At 47.4% G+C, this 15112-nt stretch overlaps 1 protein-coding gene across 2 annotated transcripts; it reads right to left on the bottom strand.

The window, feature by feature from the left end:
• Nucleotides 1–690: 690 nt before the first annotated feature.
• Nucleotides 691–14563, bottom strand: Nfatc2ip (nuclear factor of activated T cells 2 interacting protein). Of its 2 annotated transcripts, none has more exons than XM_052712276.1 (8): nt 14135–14563; nt 13243–13315; nt 10685–10805; nt 10035–10115; nt 9759–9945; nt 7118–7262; nt 6895–7004; nt 691–3005 (listed from the first exon to the last, which is right to left on the bottom strand). In XM_052712276.1, exons 1-8 carry the CDS (start codon nt 14504–14506, stop codon nt 2847–2849), a joined length of 1248 nt encoding a protein of 415 aa, XP_052568236.1. In that variant the 5' UTR covers nt 14507–14563; the 3' UTR covers nt 691–2846. The 2 variants fall into 2 exon arrangements, with proteins under 2 accessions (XP_052568236.1, XP_052568237.1); XM_052712277.1 differs by having other exon boundaries at nt 14125–14387.
• Between the last annotated feature and the right edge of the window lie 549 nt (nt 14564–15112).

Here is a 15112-nt window from a genome sequence, read left to right as displayed (position 1 = left end):
CACCCAAGTGCTGATATTACAAGATAATCTCAAGCCCAAGTTTCCCTAATAATTTTGATCCATAGTTGGTTCAGTCTACAGAAGCTTCATAGACTCATAGGCTGGTTATAGTGTCTGTTAAGTCCCTTGATGCACATGAGTGGCCAGGCCCCTCCTCTGAGAACCTCCAACTGCCAAGTTCTACCCACAGAACACTCTAACTGCCCTAAAGGCCAGCCCCAGCCTCTGCCATACAGAGTAAAGAGCCCAAGCTCAGAACTTGAAATCCCACCAATCCCTGAGTTCACCCCAAGCTCTGGACTTGAAATCCCACCAAATCCCACCCTAGAAAACTCCACCCACCCAAGAAATCCTATATAAATCCTGTCTTCTGCTTAGCTGTCCTGCTGCTTCTCACCGGAGCAGAGGCAATCATCCTCCTGGGTTCTTCCCTCCCAATAAATGTCTTGTGTGAGGTTTGTTGGGCCACCAGTTCGACTTTGTGGTATTTCTTGGCTCCTGACTGCCAGGATACCTGTCTTATCAGAGCTATAACACTCACGGTGTCTTCATTCTGAATGTCTCTGCACAGTGTTAAAGGCCATGGATTTTGTTAACCAAGGACAAAGGATGGGTGTTTGGGGATAACTAATGGTCTCTATCACGAGAACTTCAAATGGAATCACATGAGAGAGACAAAGACAGAAAGCATCAGGTGTTCCTAAGTTAAAGGCATCTCCCTTTATTGGCTGAGATTGAATACATAATAGTAATGTGTTCAGATTCATTAACTGTCATACAAGAGCTGAGAAACCTGGAAGCTATACTATGTCATGGAGTTTTTAAATGTTAAAATTCAAAGGTATAACATATTCTCACAAAAAAAATTTTTTTAAGAAGTTGACATACTTCTTGTGAAAGTCAGACTACATATTAATTTTTTAGTAGACAAAGCTTAGAAAACTGGCTCATTATAATTAAAACAAAAAAAAATTTGCTCTCCCACACAAAGGTGCATTTCAGATGGTTTAGAAGTGACATACAATAGTCAGGAAGCAGTACAGTCTAGCTGTAACCAGTGAGAAGCAGAGTTGAGAGCTCAGAACAGTCAGCATCCACACCACAGCAGATCAGTTAGAACTCTAGTCTCATTTAGTGGTCTCAATATGAGAGATAAAAACAGAAGAACAAAAAAACTAGCGAGATAACAGAAGACAATGAAAGTTTCTTAACTAGTTTAGAGATCCAAAAGTAGCAATCCTGAGACTCCCCGCTAGAACCCCTCCCATTCTGGAAGTTCTTTCTCATTTTCCCTTAAAAAACAAAAAAGCGAAGAAAAAAAAAAACCTTTCTAACAAAAGCCAACTGTCTACATTAAAATTAAGAATGTTTGTCTGGTGAAAATCCCCCTGGGTACACAAAGTGCTATTCTGAAGGTTATTTGCAATTGCCCAGAACACAAGCAACTCCTCACAGAAAAAACACACAAAAGGAAGCCTCACAAGAAAACAAGCAGCTAACAAAGAAAAACCAGAAGGTGGACACTGATAAGAAATGGTGATCAGATAAAGGATATTAAGATATGCAGTGCTTTATACACAGTAGACTGGTAAATCAGAAAATACAACAACACTAAATATTGGTAAAGATAAGGAAAGAGAAGCTCCAAGAAAAGCAGTCCACATTCTGAAGAAAACTCTGGAAAAATCAGAAAAATGAACCTGCGTAACCCATAGTCCCATCCTGGGCAAGTATGCCAGACAATTACCTACCCTGGCCCAGAAGGGAACACACAAAAAGATGTTTGCTGTGGTCTGGAATTTGGTTCCTAGGAGCTAGCGACTCAGGTATCCCTCCAATTAAGGCAATGTGTGAGTAAAATCATCTAATGCCACTATGGGGCAGCCACAGTAGCTCAGAGCAACAGCAGATGTAGAAGGTGCTAACATGGCTAGCTTGTCACTCACTCTGGGTGAAGACAGAACGTCTATTGCACAGTACCGTGTACATACACTAAAATCACACACACACATTCAGAAAATCATCTTATAAAGACATTCATATTCAGATACAAATATACCAAGTGGGTGCTGACAGGAGAGGGAGGGAGGACCGAAAACTAGAGTAAACATCAAACTCAACAGCTGCATGTGCTCAGATGTGGCTAGATGTGCATGCCAGGAAGTATGTACCAGATGCTAGCCGAGTCCTGGAAGGGTGGATGCCGAGGGCTGAAGACACCACTCCTGTTAGCCTTTAAAAATTACCCACTGTCTACCTAGTCCTCAGCTTCAGCAAAGATGTCATCGCTTGTTTATTTCCCTGCAACCGAGTATCCTCACCAGGGAAGGTACCTGCATCTCAGCCCCCAAATGAGAATTAAAATCCCTGTTGGTCCCCAATGTGGCATAAATCACAAGCCTTGGCACCCAAATGCAAGGCTCATTTAGTTCAACAAACCCAATATACGCAGTTTCACAGAACAGACGTCTGATGAGGTGCACTACTGAACGAAACGGTAGGGAAGCCAATACCCCTTCTCCATGCCCCAGGAGCTGCCGGACACAGCACAAACACACACACAGCCACAGGCCGCCCAGGGCAGCCACAGTCACACAACTACAAGTCAGTCAACCGATTGAGACTATGGTCAACGAGGCAGGGCAAAGGTCATGCCTTGGTTTTACCTCAACTTCACACATCCTTAGCATATGCACAGCCCAGGGTTCAATCCCCAGTGCCGGAAATAAATAAACGAGTTCTAATTCGGTTTCTGTTAGCCCTTATGGGGCAAAAAAATAATAATAAAAGTGGGAGCTGTTGTCCTCAAGTCTTGGCTCTGCATCCAAAAACAGGAGGAGGAAGCTTCAGCCCCAAACTTCAATGAGATCCCCGGATTCCATGCCCAGATCAGCTGGCAGCTCCTTGCCCGACAGCTTTGTCCCATCAAAGAAGAAGGAGAGCTTGTGTCCGGAGAGTCCCATGGCCTCCTCATAGTGCGACATGAGGACCTCAAGAGGAGAGTCCTGTATAGAGACACAAACAACAGATATAAGAGTACGAAAGGCAGGCCAGGGAGATCCTGCGGGGCAGGTGGAGGACGTGGGACAAAGGCCAGGAATCAAGTGCAGTGGTCAGCACACACTTTCAAGTTCAATGTGCTAAGTTCATTCTCTAGTACCAAAAAAAAAGTCAACTTTTAGCCAAACATGCAGCATATGCCTGAAATGACAGGACTTGCGGAGTGAAGGCGAAAAGATCACAAGTTTCAGGCTAATTTGGGCTATATTGTGAGTCCCAAGCCAGCCTGGGCTACACAATAAGTCTCAGGACACCCTAGGCTACATGAGACCTTATCTGAAAATAAATTAAACAAAACAAAGAAAAAAGAACATGGGACAAGGAAGACAAGGACACATCAACAGAGGAAGAACCCTGGAGGGAAAGGCAGGCTCCTCTCGGGGAACTAGTCACAGGTTCCTCAGGAACCGCTGAGCGGGGGACCACAGAGGACAAGACTCCGGGGCACAGACTACGGGATAAACAAGCTCTCTAAGCCTCAGTCACATCCCCTCTGAAACAGAAACATGAATAAAGCAAACGCAAATTCTAAAGGAAGTTTGTGATGATATTTTATCTGTGTACCCCAATAAAGTTTATGTGAGGATCAGAGGAAAAAGCCAGCCACTACAGTAAACATAGAGGTCAGGCAATGGTAGCACACGCCTTTAATCCTATCATTCGGGAGGCAAAGATCCGTCTGGATCTCTGTGAGTTCAAGGCCACACTGGAAACAGAGCCAGGCGTGGTGGCTCAGGCCTTAAATTCCAGCACTAATTAATCATAAAGATCCGGAGGTCTGTACAGACAGACAGGAAATGACAGAGCTGGGCAGGAAGAAGTCATGTAGCTGGGCGGAGAGAGGAAATGATGATGGCAGAACAGAAAGGCATATAGGCGTGGATAAACAGGAAGCAGGTCTCTTTGGCAAGGATCTCCAAGTGGTAAGAACGTGGCTGGCTTCTTTCTGCTTTTCTGATCTCTCAGCATTTTTGTTTTTTTGTTTTGTTTTCCGAGACAGGGTTTCTCTGTGTAGCTTTGCGCCTTTCCTGGATCTCGCTCTGTAGACTAGGCTGGCCTCGAACTCACAGAGATCCTCCTGGCTCTGCCTCCCGAGTGCTGGGATTAAAGGCGTGTGCCACCACCGCCCGGCCTGATCTCTCAGCTTTTTACCCCAATATCTGGCTCCAAGGTTTTTTTTATTAATAAGACTGTTTAGCAATTCGTCCCACAGAAGCTGTTATGTGTGACTCATACAAGTTTTATGGGTTGGCATTTGTGCCCAAAGACACCTTGTCTCTGCAGATATAATCAAGGTAAGGTGTGGTCACACCTCATTCAGATAGCTAATCCAACATGACTTAGGTCTTCACAGGAGAAAAGAGAGAGACACCAGGAGTACACCAAGGAACTCTGGCTGCCACCAGAAGCTACAAAGAGAAAAGATTCATGTGGAGTCTCAGTCTACAGAACTGTAAGAATCGACTTCTGTTGCTCTAAGCCCAGCAGCTGCAGTAGCATCATCCCCTGTTCATTCCAAGGGGAGATACATTCCAAGACACTTAGCTGGTGTCTCAAGTCAACAATAGTACCAAACCCCATACATACCATGCATAATGACACACCTATGATACTTTAGGTACTACGGGGCATGAGAGAGCTCAGCAGGTAAAGGCACTTGGCTGCCAGCATGAGGACCTAAGTTCAATTCCTAGAACTCATATGGTGGTGGTAGAAAACTGATTCCTTCCAGTTGTCTTCTGACCTCCATACATACTCCATGGCATATGGACACATATAGACACTATACACACACACACACACACACCCCACAGAGAGAGAGATACATATATACAGATAGAGGTCAAAGCATCATTTGCTAAAATATTCACAGGAAATTTAAATTCCAATAATTTATCTTATTAAAATAGACAAGTAAGTTATATGAATTTTCCTGCCCTAGATTACAGTTACAAAAACCATCGAAGTCACATATATATATGCACACACAATTTTAAATAGGTATATTAGGAAATAAACAAAAATAAAACTAGTTTTTTGTTGTTGTGTTTGGATTTTTTTTTCTTTCTTTCTTTTTTTTTTGAGATAGGGTCTCACTATACTCTTGGCTGGCCTAGACCAGGCTGGCCTCAAACTCAGAGATCTGCCTGCCTCTGTCTCCTGAGTTGTTGGGATTAAAGGAGTGTTACCACATCTGGCAAATTAGAAGAATTTTAACAATATACTATATACTATAATAAGAGTTATATATAATTTATGATTATACAAAAATCAAACAAGAAAAAAAAATAATAGCAAGTTTTAAGGCAAAGGTTCTCAACCTTCGTAATGCTTCAATCCTTTAATACAGTTTCTTACGTTGTGGCAACCCCTAACCATAAAATTTTCGTTGCTACTTCATAACTTTAAATTTGCTATTGTTATGAATCATAATGTAAATGTGTTTTCTGATGGTCTTGGGCAACCCCTGTGAAAGGGTTGTTCAATCCCCAGAGGGGTTGTGACCCACAGGTTGAGAAGTGCTGTTTTCAAGTGAGCCAGAGAGATGGTTCACAGGTAAAGGTGCTTGCTGCCAAGCTTGATGACCTAGTTCAATTCCCAGCACCCACAGCGTAGACCCACCTCCCACTGGCTCTCCTTGGACCTTCACATATGCACTGTGGCACAAGCACCCACACAAATACACAAACACAAAGGGAAAGAACCCTAAGACTAAACAGTGAGATGTGTGGCTTTGGGATATGGTTAGAGCTCAGTGGCACAGTAACAGCTTAGCATGCACATGGTGTGGGTTTAATCCCTAGCACCAACAAATAAACAGATAAAAGCCATTATTACTGCACATCATTGTTATTATACAAGGTTCTTTCCATCTAATGGGAAAGGGATATGGAACGGGAACTGTGGTGGTCTGACTGAAAATGGCCCCTATGGGCTCATAGGGAGTGGCACTATTTGAAAGGATTGGGATGTATGGCCTTGTTGGAGTAGGTGTGGCCTTGTTGGAGGAAGTGTGTCACTGGGGGTGGGGTTTGGGGTTTTCAGAAGCTCAAGCCAGGCCCAGTGTCAGTCTCTCTTCCTGCTGTCTGCCAATCTGAATATGAAACTCAACTTCCTCTCCAGCACCATGTCTGCCTGTGTGCCACACCATGCTTCCCACCATGATGATAATGGACTAAACCTCTGAACCTGTAAGCAGCCTCAATTAAATGTTTTCCTTTATAAGAGTTACTGTGGTCATGGTCATTGTCTCTTCACAGCAATAGAAACCCTAACTAAGACAGGAACACATGGTTGCTGGTGGGAAGAAAGCTGTGGTTTGAATGAGAAAGGCCTCCATAGGCTCTGGCATTTGAATACTTGATCCACAGTTGGTAACACTGTTTGGGGAAGCTTAGAAGGTGTGGCCTTGTTGGAGGAAGCAAGTCACTGGAAGAGGGCTTTGAGAGTTTAAAAAATTCTGTCCTTTTGGTGTTTCCTGATTGTGATTAGCAATGGAAGCTCTCAGTGGCTGTTCCAGCAGCCTTGCAGGATGCCTCCACTCAACCATCATGGACTCTAACTCTGGAACCACAGACACACACACGCCCCCCCCAACAAAACTCTTCCTTTTTTAAGTTGCCTTGGTCATGGTGGTGTGTCACAGCAACAGAAGAGAAACTGATACAGGACTTGAACAATATTCTTCTCTCTATGACCTAGGCTGGGTAGGCACACAGAAACAGAGGGGCATTTGCAGTAAGTGAGGATTAGGAGGAGCCCATGTCCTGCCAACCCACAAAAGGACAGGAGACTGGAAAGGGGCGGGGCATGGGCAGCACTTCTCCTACTTACAGGAGAGAGTGAGATCTCCAACATCTGGTGCTTCTCCTTCCCCTGCACCCGGAGGCGGAGCTGCTGGGATGTCTCTGTGGCCTCTGAAGAACTTGTCAGCACCACACAATCTATGGAGAGGAGGATTGAGATGCCAGGCTGCCTCTGGAACTTCCCCTTATCTCCCAACCCCCACCCACAGCAAAGCCTTCCTCAAGACCCCTCTTCCTTGCCTTCCACTCACCAATGATGTCAGCCACACCAAGCTTTAGGGTCCTAGGGGTAGCAGTAGGGGACAGTTCTGTCTCTCCAAAGAGTAAAAGAATCCTGCTTGGAGACACCCCAAGATGATTGGCCATGTAATCCACCACATTCTGAAGGGGTTCCGACTAGGAAGAAGACAAAGGAATCTTCCAGCCTTGAAATTCCACACCCCAGCCCCGAGCTACCTCCCCAAACACAAGTTTCTGGCCTGGGCCACTTGCTGAACTATTCAGCTGTGAGATTCACCATATTTACCTGGCAAGTACAAAATTAAATAGTGTCACTCAGTGGTCGAGGCAAATGGCACAGAGAAATTAAGCAGTTGGGGCTAAGGAGGTGGTTCAGTCAGCAAAGTGCCTAGCACACAAGCAAGAGGACCTGACTCTGGATCTCCAGCACTACATAAAAAACTAGGAGTAACAGGTAGTACCTGCAATCCTGATGCTGAGGAGGGGGAGAAAAGAGGATCCCTCAAGCTCATTGGCCAGCCAGCCTCGCTGCATCAGTGAGCTCCATCTCAAAAAACAAGGAAGAGGCCATCTCAAAAAACAAGCAATTGAGGAAGACACCAGATATCATCCTCCGGCCTCCACAAACATATGCATGCACTCAGTTATGCACACCCCTCCACATGCACGCAGGCACATACCCACAAGAATATAACCCTAATACACACCAAAAGAAAGAAAGGAAGGGAGGAAGGGAGGGAGGGAGGAAGGGAGGGAGGGAAAGAAGAAAGGGAGGGAGGGAAGGAAGAGAGGGAGGGAAGGAAGGAAGGAAGGAGGGAAGGAGGAAGGGAGGGAGGAAGGGAGGGAGGGAGGGAAGGAAGGAAGAAAGGAGGGAGGAAGGGAGGGAGGGAGGGAAGGAAGGGAGGGAGGGAAGGAAGAAAGGGAGGGAGGGAAGGAAGGAAGAAAGGAGGGAGGAAGGGAGGGAGGGAGGGAAGGAAGGAAGAAAGGAGGGAGGAAGGGAGGGAGGGAGGGAAGGAAGGAAGAAAGGAGGGAGGAAGGGAGGGAGGAAGGGAAGGAAGGGAGGGAGGGAGGAAAGGAAGGAAGGAAAGAAGGAAGGAAGGAAAGAAGGAAGGAAGGAAGGAAGGAAGGAAGGAAGGAAGGAAGGAAGGAAGGAAAGAAGGAAGGAAGGAAGGAAGGAAGGAAGGAAGGAAGGAAGGAAGGAAGGAAGGAAGGAAGGCAGGCAGCAGCCATGAATTCATGGATTAGGAGGTAAACAGGAGTGAAGGGTAGGACCTCACATACACTCCAAGCACTTCTACAATTTTTTTTCCTTAAAGTCAGAAATCTGGGCTCTTAAGGAAATCACCCATTATAAAGTTTGGTACAAACTCATTCTTCTTCTCAGTGCTAGAGATGGAACTCAGGGCCTCATATACACTACACCAAGTTCTCTGTCACTGAGGCACAACTCCAAGCACTTGTCTACATTAGAAGTAGCCTATGGTGCAAAATGGCAGCGCTAAGACCACAGGCTAACAGTTTGCAAGCCTGGGCTTATCTGCTTGGCCACACATGGTCCATGCTCCTGAGGGCTCATCTCCACTAGCACTCTTGAACTGATCATCCTACACAAAAACCAGCCTTTGCCAGGAAGCTGGGCGAGCTCAGAAATATTGTGTGCTACCTGCTGTGTCCAAGGCAGTAAGAGCATAAAAGGGAAGCATGGGGCCCTGGAGGAGAGAAGGGGAGAGGCAGCCGAGAGAAGGGCTCTTTTGTTTGTTTGTTTGCTTGTTTTTTCGAGACAGGGTTTCTCTGTGTAATAGCCCTAGCTGTCCTGGAACTAGTTCTGCAGACCAGGCTAGCCTCGAACTCACAGAGATCCGCCTGCCTCTGTTCTGGGATTAAGAGCATACACCACACCACCCAGCAATGCCTAGACATAATTTAAAAATAAATCTTAAGGGGCTAGAGAGATGGCTCAGAGGTTAAGAGCACTGGCTGTTCTTCCAGAGGTCCTGAGTTCAATTCCCAGCAACCACATGGTGGCTCACAACCACCTGTAATGAGATCTGGTGCCCTCTTCTGGTGTGCAGATATACATACAGGCAGAACATTGTATACATAATGAATAAATAAATCTTTAAAAAAAAAATCTTGCCGGGCGGTGGTGGCGCACGCCTTTAATCCCAGCACTCGGGAGGCAGAGCCAGGCGGATCTCTGTGAGTTCGAGGCCAGCCTGGGCTACCAAGTGAGTCCCAGGAAAGGCGCAAAGCTGCACAGAGAAACCCTGTCTCGAAAAACCAAAAAAAAAAAAAAAAAAAAAAAAAATCTTAAAAAAAAAAAAGCTCATAAAGATCCACGTATTTCTGTGTTTGTTTTTTCAAACAGGGCATAACTATGTAGTCCGTGCTGGTTTCAAATTCTAGATTCTCATGTCTCCACCTCCCAAGTGCTGAGATTACAGACATGTGCCAACCATCAAACCTGGCCTGAAGACAGTATGCCTAAGTAGCCCTGAAAATGGCAAAAGGAGACAGGAGTGAGGAAAGTGTAGACAGAGGTGGGGGCTCCAGAGAGCGGACGGGAGGGAGGAGGGCTTGCCAGTCCACCTCCACTTCAAACCTGTCTCTCCAAGGCAGGTGCCGAGCCTGCCCCGCTGCCCCTGTACTCACTGTCATGACAGGCAATCTGACTAGGTCAGCCCGGCACCGGATCTTGAGGGTGAAGAGTCTCGGGCTCTGTGATAAGGCAGGCCCCTCCACTAGGACCACCTCATCATCTGGGTTCTGAAGGGCTGGACTCTGGTGCTGCTTGGGGCTCAGGCAGGATCGGAGATCTTGGAGGCGCTTGTTCACTTCCCTGGGTACAGACAGGACATGGGACGATTGAGGCTCAAGAGCCTCTCTATCCGCCCTTCTCGGCCACAGCCAGAGCTCCCAGCCCAGCACCTCAACTTCTGGAGTGCCTCGGTATGCTTTCTGCTTTTGTTTCTTGAGGAAGGTCGGGGCAAAGGAGAGATGTCCTGGTCCCTACAGAAAGAAGAGAAGAGCAGGATGACGGCAAAGGAGAGATTCCAACACACACTTTTGTGGGCTGGGGACCTCCAAGAACCTGAGAGAGTGGAGAATCAAGAGAAAATACTATTCAGTAGCATCACTTTACTAGAATACATGTGTAGTAAGAAACATTGTTTTTATATTTATATGACTCAAAAATAAGCAATGGAAACACTCCAGTTTAGGATTAAGTCACTCTCCAGGAAAATGTCAAATTTCCAACAGACACCAACCTCTTACTACCAGCTACTCAATGACGCTCAAGCAGCATGACTAGCCCCATTTTACAGACAAGGAATGAGAAGCAGAGTGGACAGGGACAGCTGTAGAGTCTGAGCCACATCCCACATTTCCACCTCCATTCCAAAGGATGGTCTAGAAGGCCCAGTGTCCCCGTTTAGGATAAGCCACCTCTATGACATCTGAGTCTCACCTTCCATCCCTCCTTAGCCTTTCAATAGCCACCCCAAAGTCCTGCCCCCTCAGCTTATCTTTCCAATGCCCTTCTTGCTCCCAGGGCCTTAATGCCCAGCCTCACTCACGGAAACTCTTCCATCTTCATCTCTTCTTTCTCATGCTTATTCCTCAGCTTCTTCTTCCAGGGAGAACCTGGAATTCGGGCATCCTCAGGGGGAGGACTGCCACAATCTGTCACATCTGCCTCTAGGGGCAGAGGAGAAAGAGGAAAGGGTTAGTTAAGAGATGGCAGGGAGGCCGAGAAGAAACAAGTCAAAGGCTTTAGGAAGGGCCAGAGGGTCAGGTGTGTGGCACAAGCAAATCTTGGTGCTGGAGAGGCTGAGCTAGAGGTCAGGAGCTGGAGGCCAGTATAAGCCACAGCAACTCTGGGAGGTTTTGTTCTTTTGAGTTTTGTTCTAAAAATGGGTGAGGCAAGAGGTGGGATAGAGTATAGCTCAGTAATACAGCCTAGCATCCAGATGCCCTGATTTCAATCCCCATTAACAAAACAAAGGAGGGAAGAAAAAAATAGGCACACATAGCACTTTGAATGCATGTGTACACATGTATAAGTGCATGTTAGAGTGTGTATGTATACATGTGTAGATCAGAAGTCAACCACAAATGTCATTCCTTAGGTACCGGCCATCTAGTTTTTTGAAACAGGATCTTACACTGGCCTGGGACTAGCTAATTAGACCAGGCTGGCTGGCCAACACCAAGGATCCACCTGTCTCCACCTCCCCAGTGCTGGGACTCTCAGTGTATGCCACCATGCTCAGCTTTTTTCTCCCTGGGTTTTGGGGCTCAAATGCAGGTCCTTAGGCTCACACAGTAAGCACTTTACCGAGCCATCACCCCAGCCCCTAGGCAGTACTTCTCAATACTAGATAAGTACTTGTGGGGTGCTTTTGTTGACTTATTTACTATGCTTTTGTTTTTGAATCATGTGTCTGTGTGAGATGAATGCAGCATATGGAGGTCAGAGGACAACTTTTGGGAGTTGGCTCTTTCCTTCCATTGTAGATTCTGGGGATTGAGCTCAGGTTCTCAGGCTTGTTCAGGAAGCACTTTTACAAGCTGAGCCATCTCCCCAGCCCTATTTATTATTTTTTATTACATCACTCACTTGAACTTACATTGCTTTATGTTAGGTAGTATGAGCGTGCTCTTCATTCAGTTCTCGACACCACAAAATAAATACTGAGCAAATAAAACTATGATAATAACCCCTACACGGTAGTTCTCAACCAGAGACAAATTTGCCTCCCAAATGGCATGTCTCAGTGTCTGAAGTGGATTTGACTGTCACAACACAGAGAGGAAAGGGTTAGAGCATGCTACTGACATCTAAAGACTAGAGGTCAGGATGCTCCTAAAACGTCTATATAGAATACCCCCATAACAAAGAATTTCCGAGTCTAAATTGTCAGTGATGCTGAGGTGAAGCAGCACTGTCCTAACTAAATATGGTAGCTACTGTAGGACTGAGGTCCTGTTGTGTCAAGATTTATTTATTGGGGGAGGGGGAGTTACTGGGTGTTCATGTCATAGAGTAGATTCTCTCCTTCCACCTTCTACCAAAAATAAAAGGGTCTCCCCTGGTATTTCTGCCATTGGGCGCATGGGCTTCCAGCAGAGTCTCCTCCTGTTCTGCAGTAAGAGTGGCGGCATTACAGATGTCCACCACCTCATCTGGCTTTTTTATGCTGGTGTCATCAGGCTTATGTGGCCAGTGCTTTTACCGACTGAGCCATCTCCTCAACTCCAAGTCGACGCCTTTAAAAACCTTCCAGAGATACCCAGCACTACATCAAGGACACGGGTATCTTTTACCTAGCACTTCTACATTCCAGGTGCTAGCCTAAACCATGTACATGGCAAATAAAATATATATAACCCCTTTAATTCTCAACAAGAAAACCTTTGAGATAGGTCCACTATTATCCCCATCTTCCTGAAGAGGAAAACTTGCCTAAAGTCACACAGTTATGAAAGATTCAAACACAGGCCACATGACTCCAAAGGCTGTTCTTAATCAGCCTACCACTCTCCCTCACCTAACAGAAAGAAGTCTTGATTCAAGGACTTTGGTCTGGATCACTCCCCTATTAGCCCTAACTCTTAGTGCCCGGCCTTTACAAAGGGTTTGCAAAAATCCTATCAACAGGGAAGAATAAAGAATGGGCAGTCCTGATAAAATTCAAGAACACTCTCTGGCTCCATAGTGTTCCCAAGGAATGGAACACTGTAGGAGTTCTGGTGTAACGTATGTCCACCTCTATTATGACAGCACAAGCGGACTGACTGGGGGAGGTACTTCAAAACCTGGACACTAACATATATACCTGTTAGGACCTGAAGGGGGAGAGGGGGTGGGTATCGCTGCTAGGTAATGTCCTGTGTCTTCTGATTAATAAGCCAGCTCCTTTCTGGACCAGAACCTTTCCCTGGGTCAAACACAGGAGTCCCTTCTCCCAATCCCAATGTGCCTCAATGGGATAGCACCTGGGCACCATTCTCCAGACCCTAGGTTCCACTGAGGCAGAGAGAAACTGAGAGAGAAGACATTGACTGCAAGGATATACACTCTAGGAAGATCAGAGAAGTCAGTGCTGAACACTCCCTACAAGCCCACCCTTACCATCTTCAGGCTCTGAGGGGCAAAGTTTCAAGAGGGATGAATTATCTGGGATGAGGTTGAGGCTGCTTTGTACCTACAAAGACAAAAGGGGAGAAGGTGGGTCTCACATCTTGTCTACTCTACTCAAGCTGGGGATGGTTCTTCCCCCACATCCAGCTCTTTTTTTTTTCTTTTTTTTTTTTTTTTTTTGGTTTTTCGAGACAGGGTTTCTCTGTGTAGCTTTGCGCCTTTCCTGGAACTCGCTTTGGAGACCAGGCTGGCCTTGAACTCACAGAGATCCGCCTGGCTCTGCCTCCCGAGTGCTGGGATTAAAGGCGTGCGCCACCACCGCCCGGCTCACATCCAGCTCTTAAGTCTTCCCTAAGGAGTCCAACCTCTGAAGGGCATCCCGAGTCCAGCACCCTCTTCCCACGCCGTTTCCTTAAGGCACTTGAGGATGCAGGCTTAGTTTCCCTTTCTTAACCACTTTGCTAGCCCCAGCCTCCTGGCTCACCCGAAAACCTAAGGACCCTGGGTTCCTGGAAACCTCCGGTCCTTTCGAAATCCCCATACACGCTCCCTCCCACCCCCACCCCCCAATTAACACCCCAACTCTTTGGCTTCCCTAACACTGGCTCCAACCTCAAAATCCAGCAAGCGCCAAATACCAGTCCCCAGTCCTTCCAAATCCTCTCTGAATCCTCTGGTACCTCGTCGCTCAGCCTCCCTCTGCTGAAGACTACAATCCCAGGCATCTGCGTACTTCCAACCTACCCGAAGTCCCTCGCATCTCCAACCTAAAGGTATCCATGACACCCCTCCACACACACACACACATCCCACCGCCCCGAGCCAAACCCACACCGCCAGCCTTAGCCCTCCCTCACAGCCCTCCTTGGGGACCTGGCTGCACCTTCCCGGAGTACACAGGAACCACCGGGGCTTCGCCGGGATCCAGCAGCCGCCGGCGCCGCCGCCGGACCAAGGTCTGAGGGGCTGCTGCAGGCCCCTCGTCCGCCCCTTCACTGTCACTGTCGCTGTCCTGCCCATGTGCGGCCGGCGCGGGGGCCCGGGCGGCGGGCACTTCTACCGGGTCCGCGACGACTTCCAGGATCTCCTCGTCGCTGTCACTGACCAAGTCCACAAGCACCGTGTCTGGAATGAGCCGAGACAGAGACTGCGGGGCGCGAGGACGCCGGCTACGGGCGACCCGGGCTCTTCGAGCGCCTCGGCCGGCGCCGCCACCGCGGGACCTCGGACCCCGTCTCCTCCCGGGTTCCGCCATCTCTCACACAGCTTCTATACACACCGGCCTCCACAGCCTCGCCGGCCACGCACCAGCGACACTAGCTTTCATTGGACGAACAGCTTGCCAGTCAGAACCACTCCCCGCCCACACGCTCTGGATCCGCCTACCCACCTTCTCATTGGTCAATTTACCCGTCTATCTACCACCCTCCACTAAAACAAAGGCGCCAAAGATTCCAATCTCTTCGGCGCAATCAAAGAAGGTTTCGATTCTGTACAGTTCACCCATTGGCTAAATTTCCTCCAGACCCAGCCTTCCCCAGGACCCGCCCTTTGGAGAAATCCGTCTTCCTGGTTGGTGGAAGACTTGGGGTATCCTGGGAATTGTAGTCCTCGTACTCGGAAGTGACGGGATAAACCGGTTGGCCGGAACATTAGAAGCTGAGGACTAAGGCCTATGTCTTCGGGGGTTAATATCCATTTGTCTCCTCAACCTCGGTGTGACAGGAGTTCCATTCAACACTAAACACTTTCATACATGTCACCTCGGACATCCTCTACAAACACAATTATCAACACAACATATACCTTAGCACAGCACAACTCAGAAACACGTTTTAGGGCGAGTACAAATTAAAATAAG

This window comes from Peromyscus californicus, unplaced genomic scaffold (assembly GCF_007827085.1).
Source record: "Peromyscus californicus insignis strain IS unplaced genomic scaffold, ASM782708v3 Scaffold_4__1_contigs__length_199733344, whole genome shotgun sequence".
NCBI classification, from domain to species: Eukaryota; Metazoa; Chordata; class Mammalia; order Rodentia; family Cricetidae; genus Peromyscus; species Peromyscus californicus.
Note: the sequence above shows the minus strand (reverse complement) of the source record. Positions and strands in the feature narration are given on the sequence as shown.

What these genes read in the sequence shown, in the direction of transcription:
- Nfatc2ip (XM_052712276.1), bottom strand. Translation starts at nt 14,506, where the DNA reads ATGGCGGAACCCGGGAGGAGACGGGGTCCGAGGTCCCGCGGTGGCGGC. An exon ending in TTCCTGTGTACTCCGGGAAG is followed by an intron (nt 13,316 to 14,134) that starts GTGCAGCCAGGT and finishes TTGTCTTTGTAG; the next exon opens with GTACAAAGCAGCCTCAACCT. An exon ending in ATGAAGATGGAAGAGTTTCC is followed by an intron (nt 10,116 to 10,684) that starts GTGAGTGAGGCT and finishes TTCTTTCTGTAG; the next exon opens with GGACCAGGACATCTCTCCTT.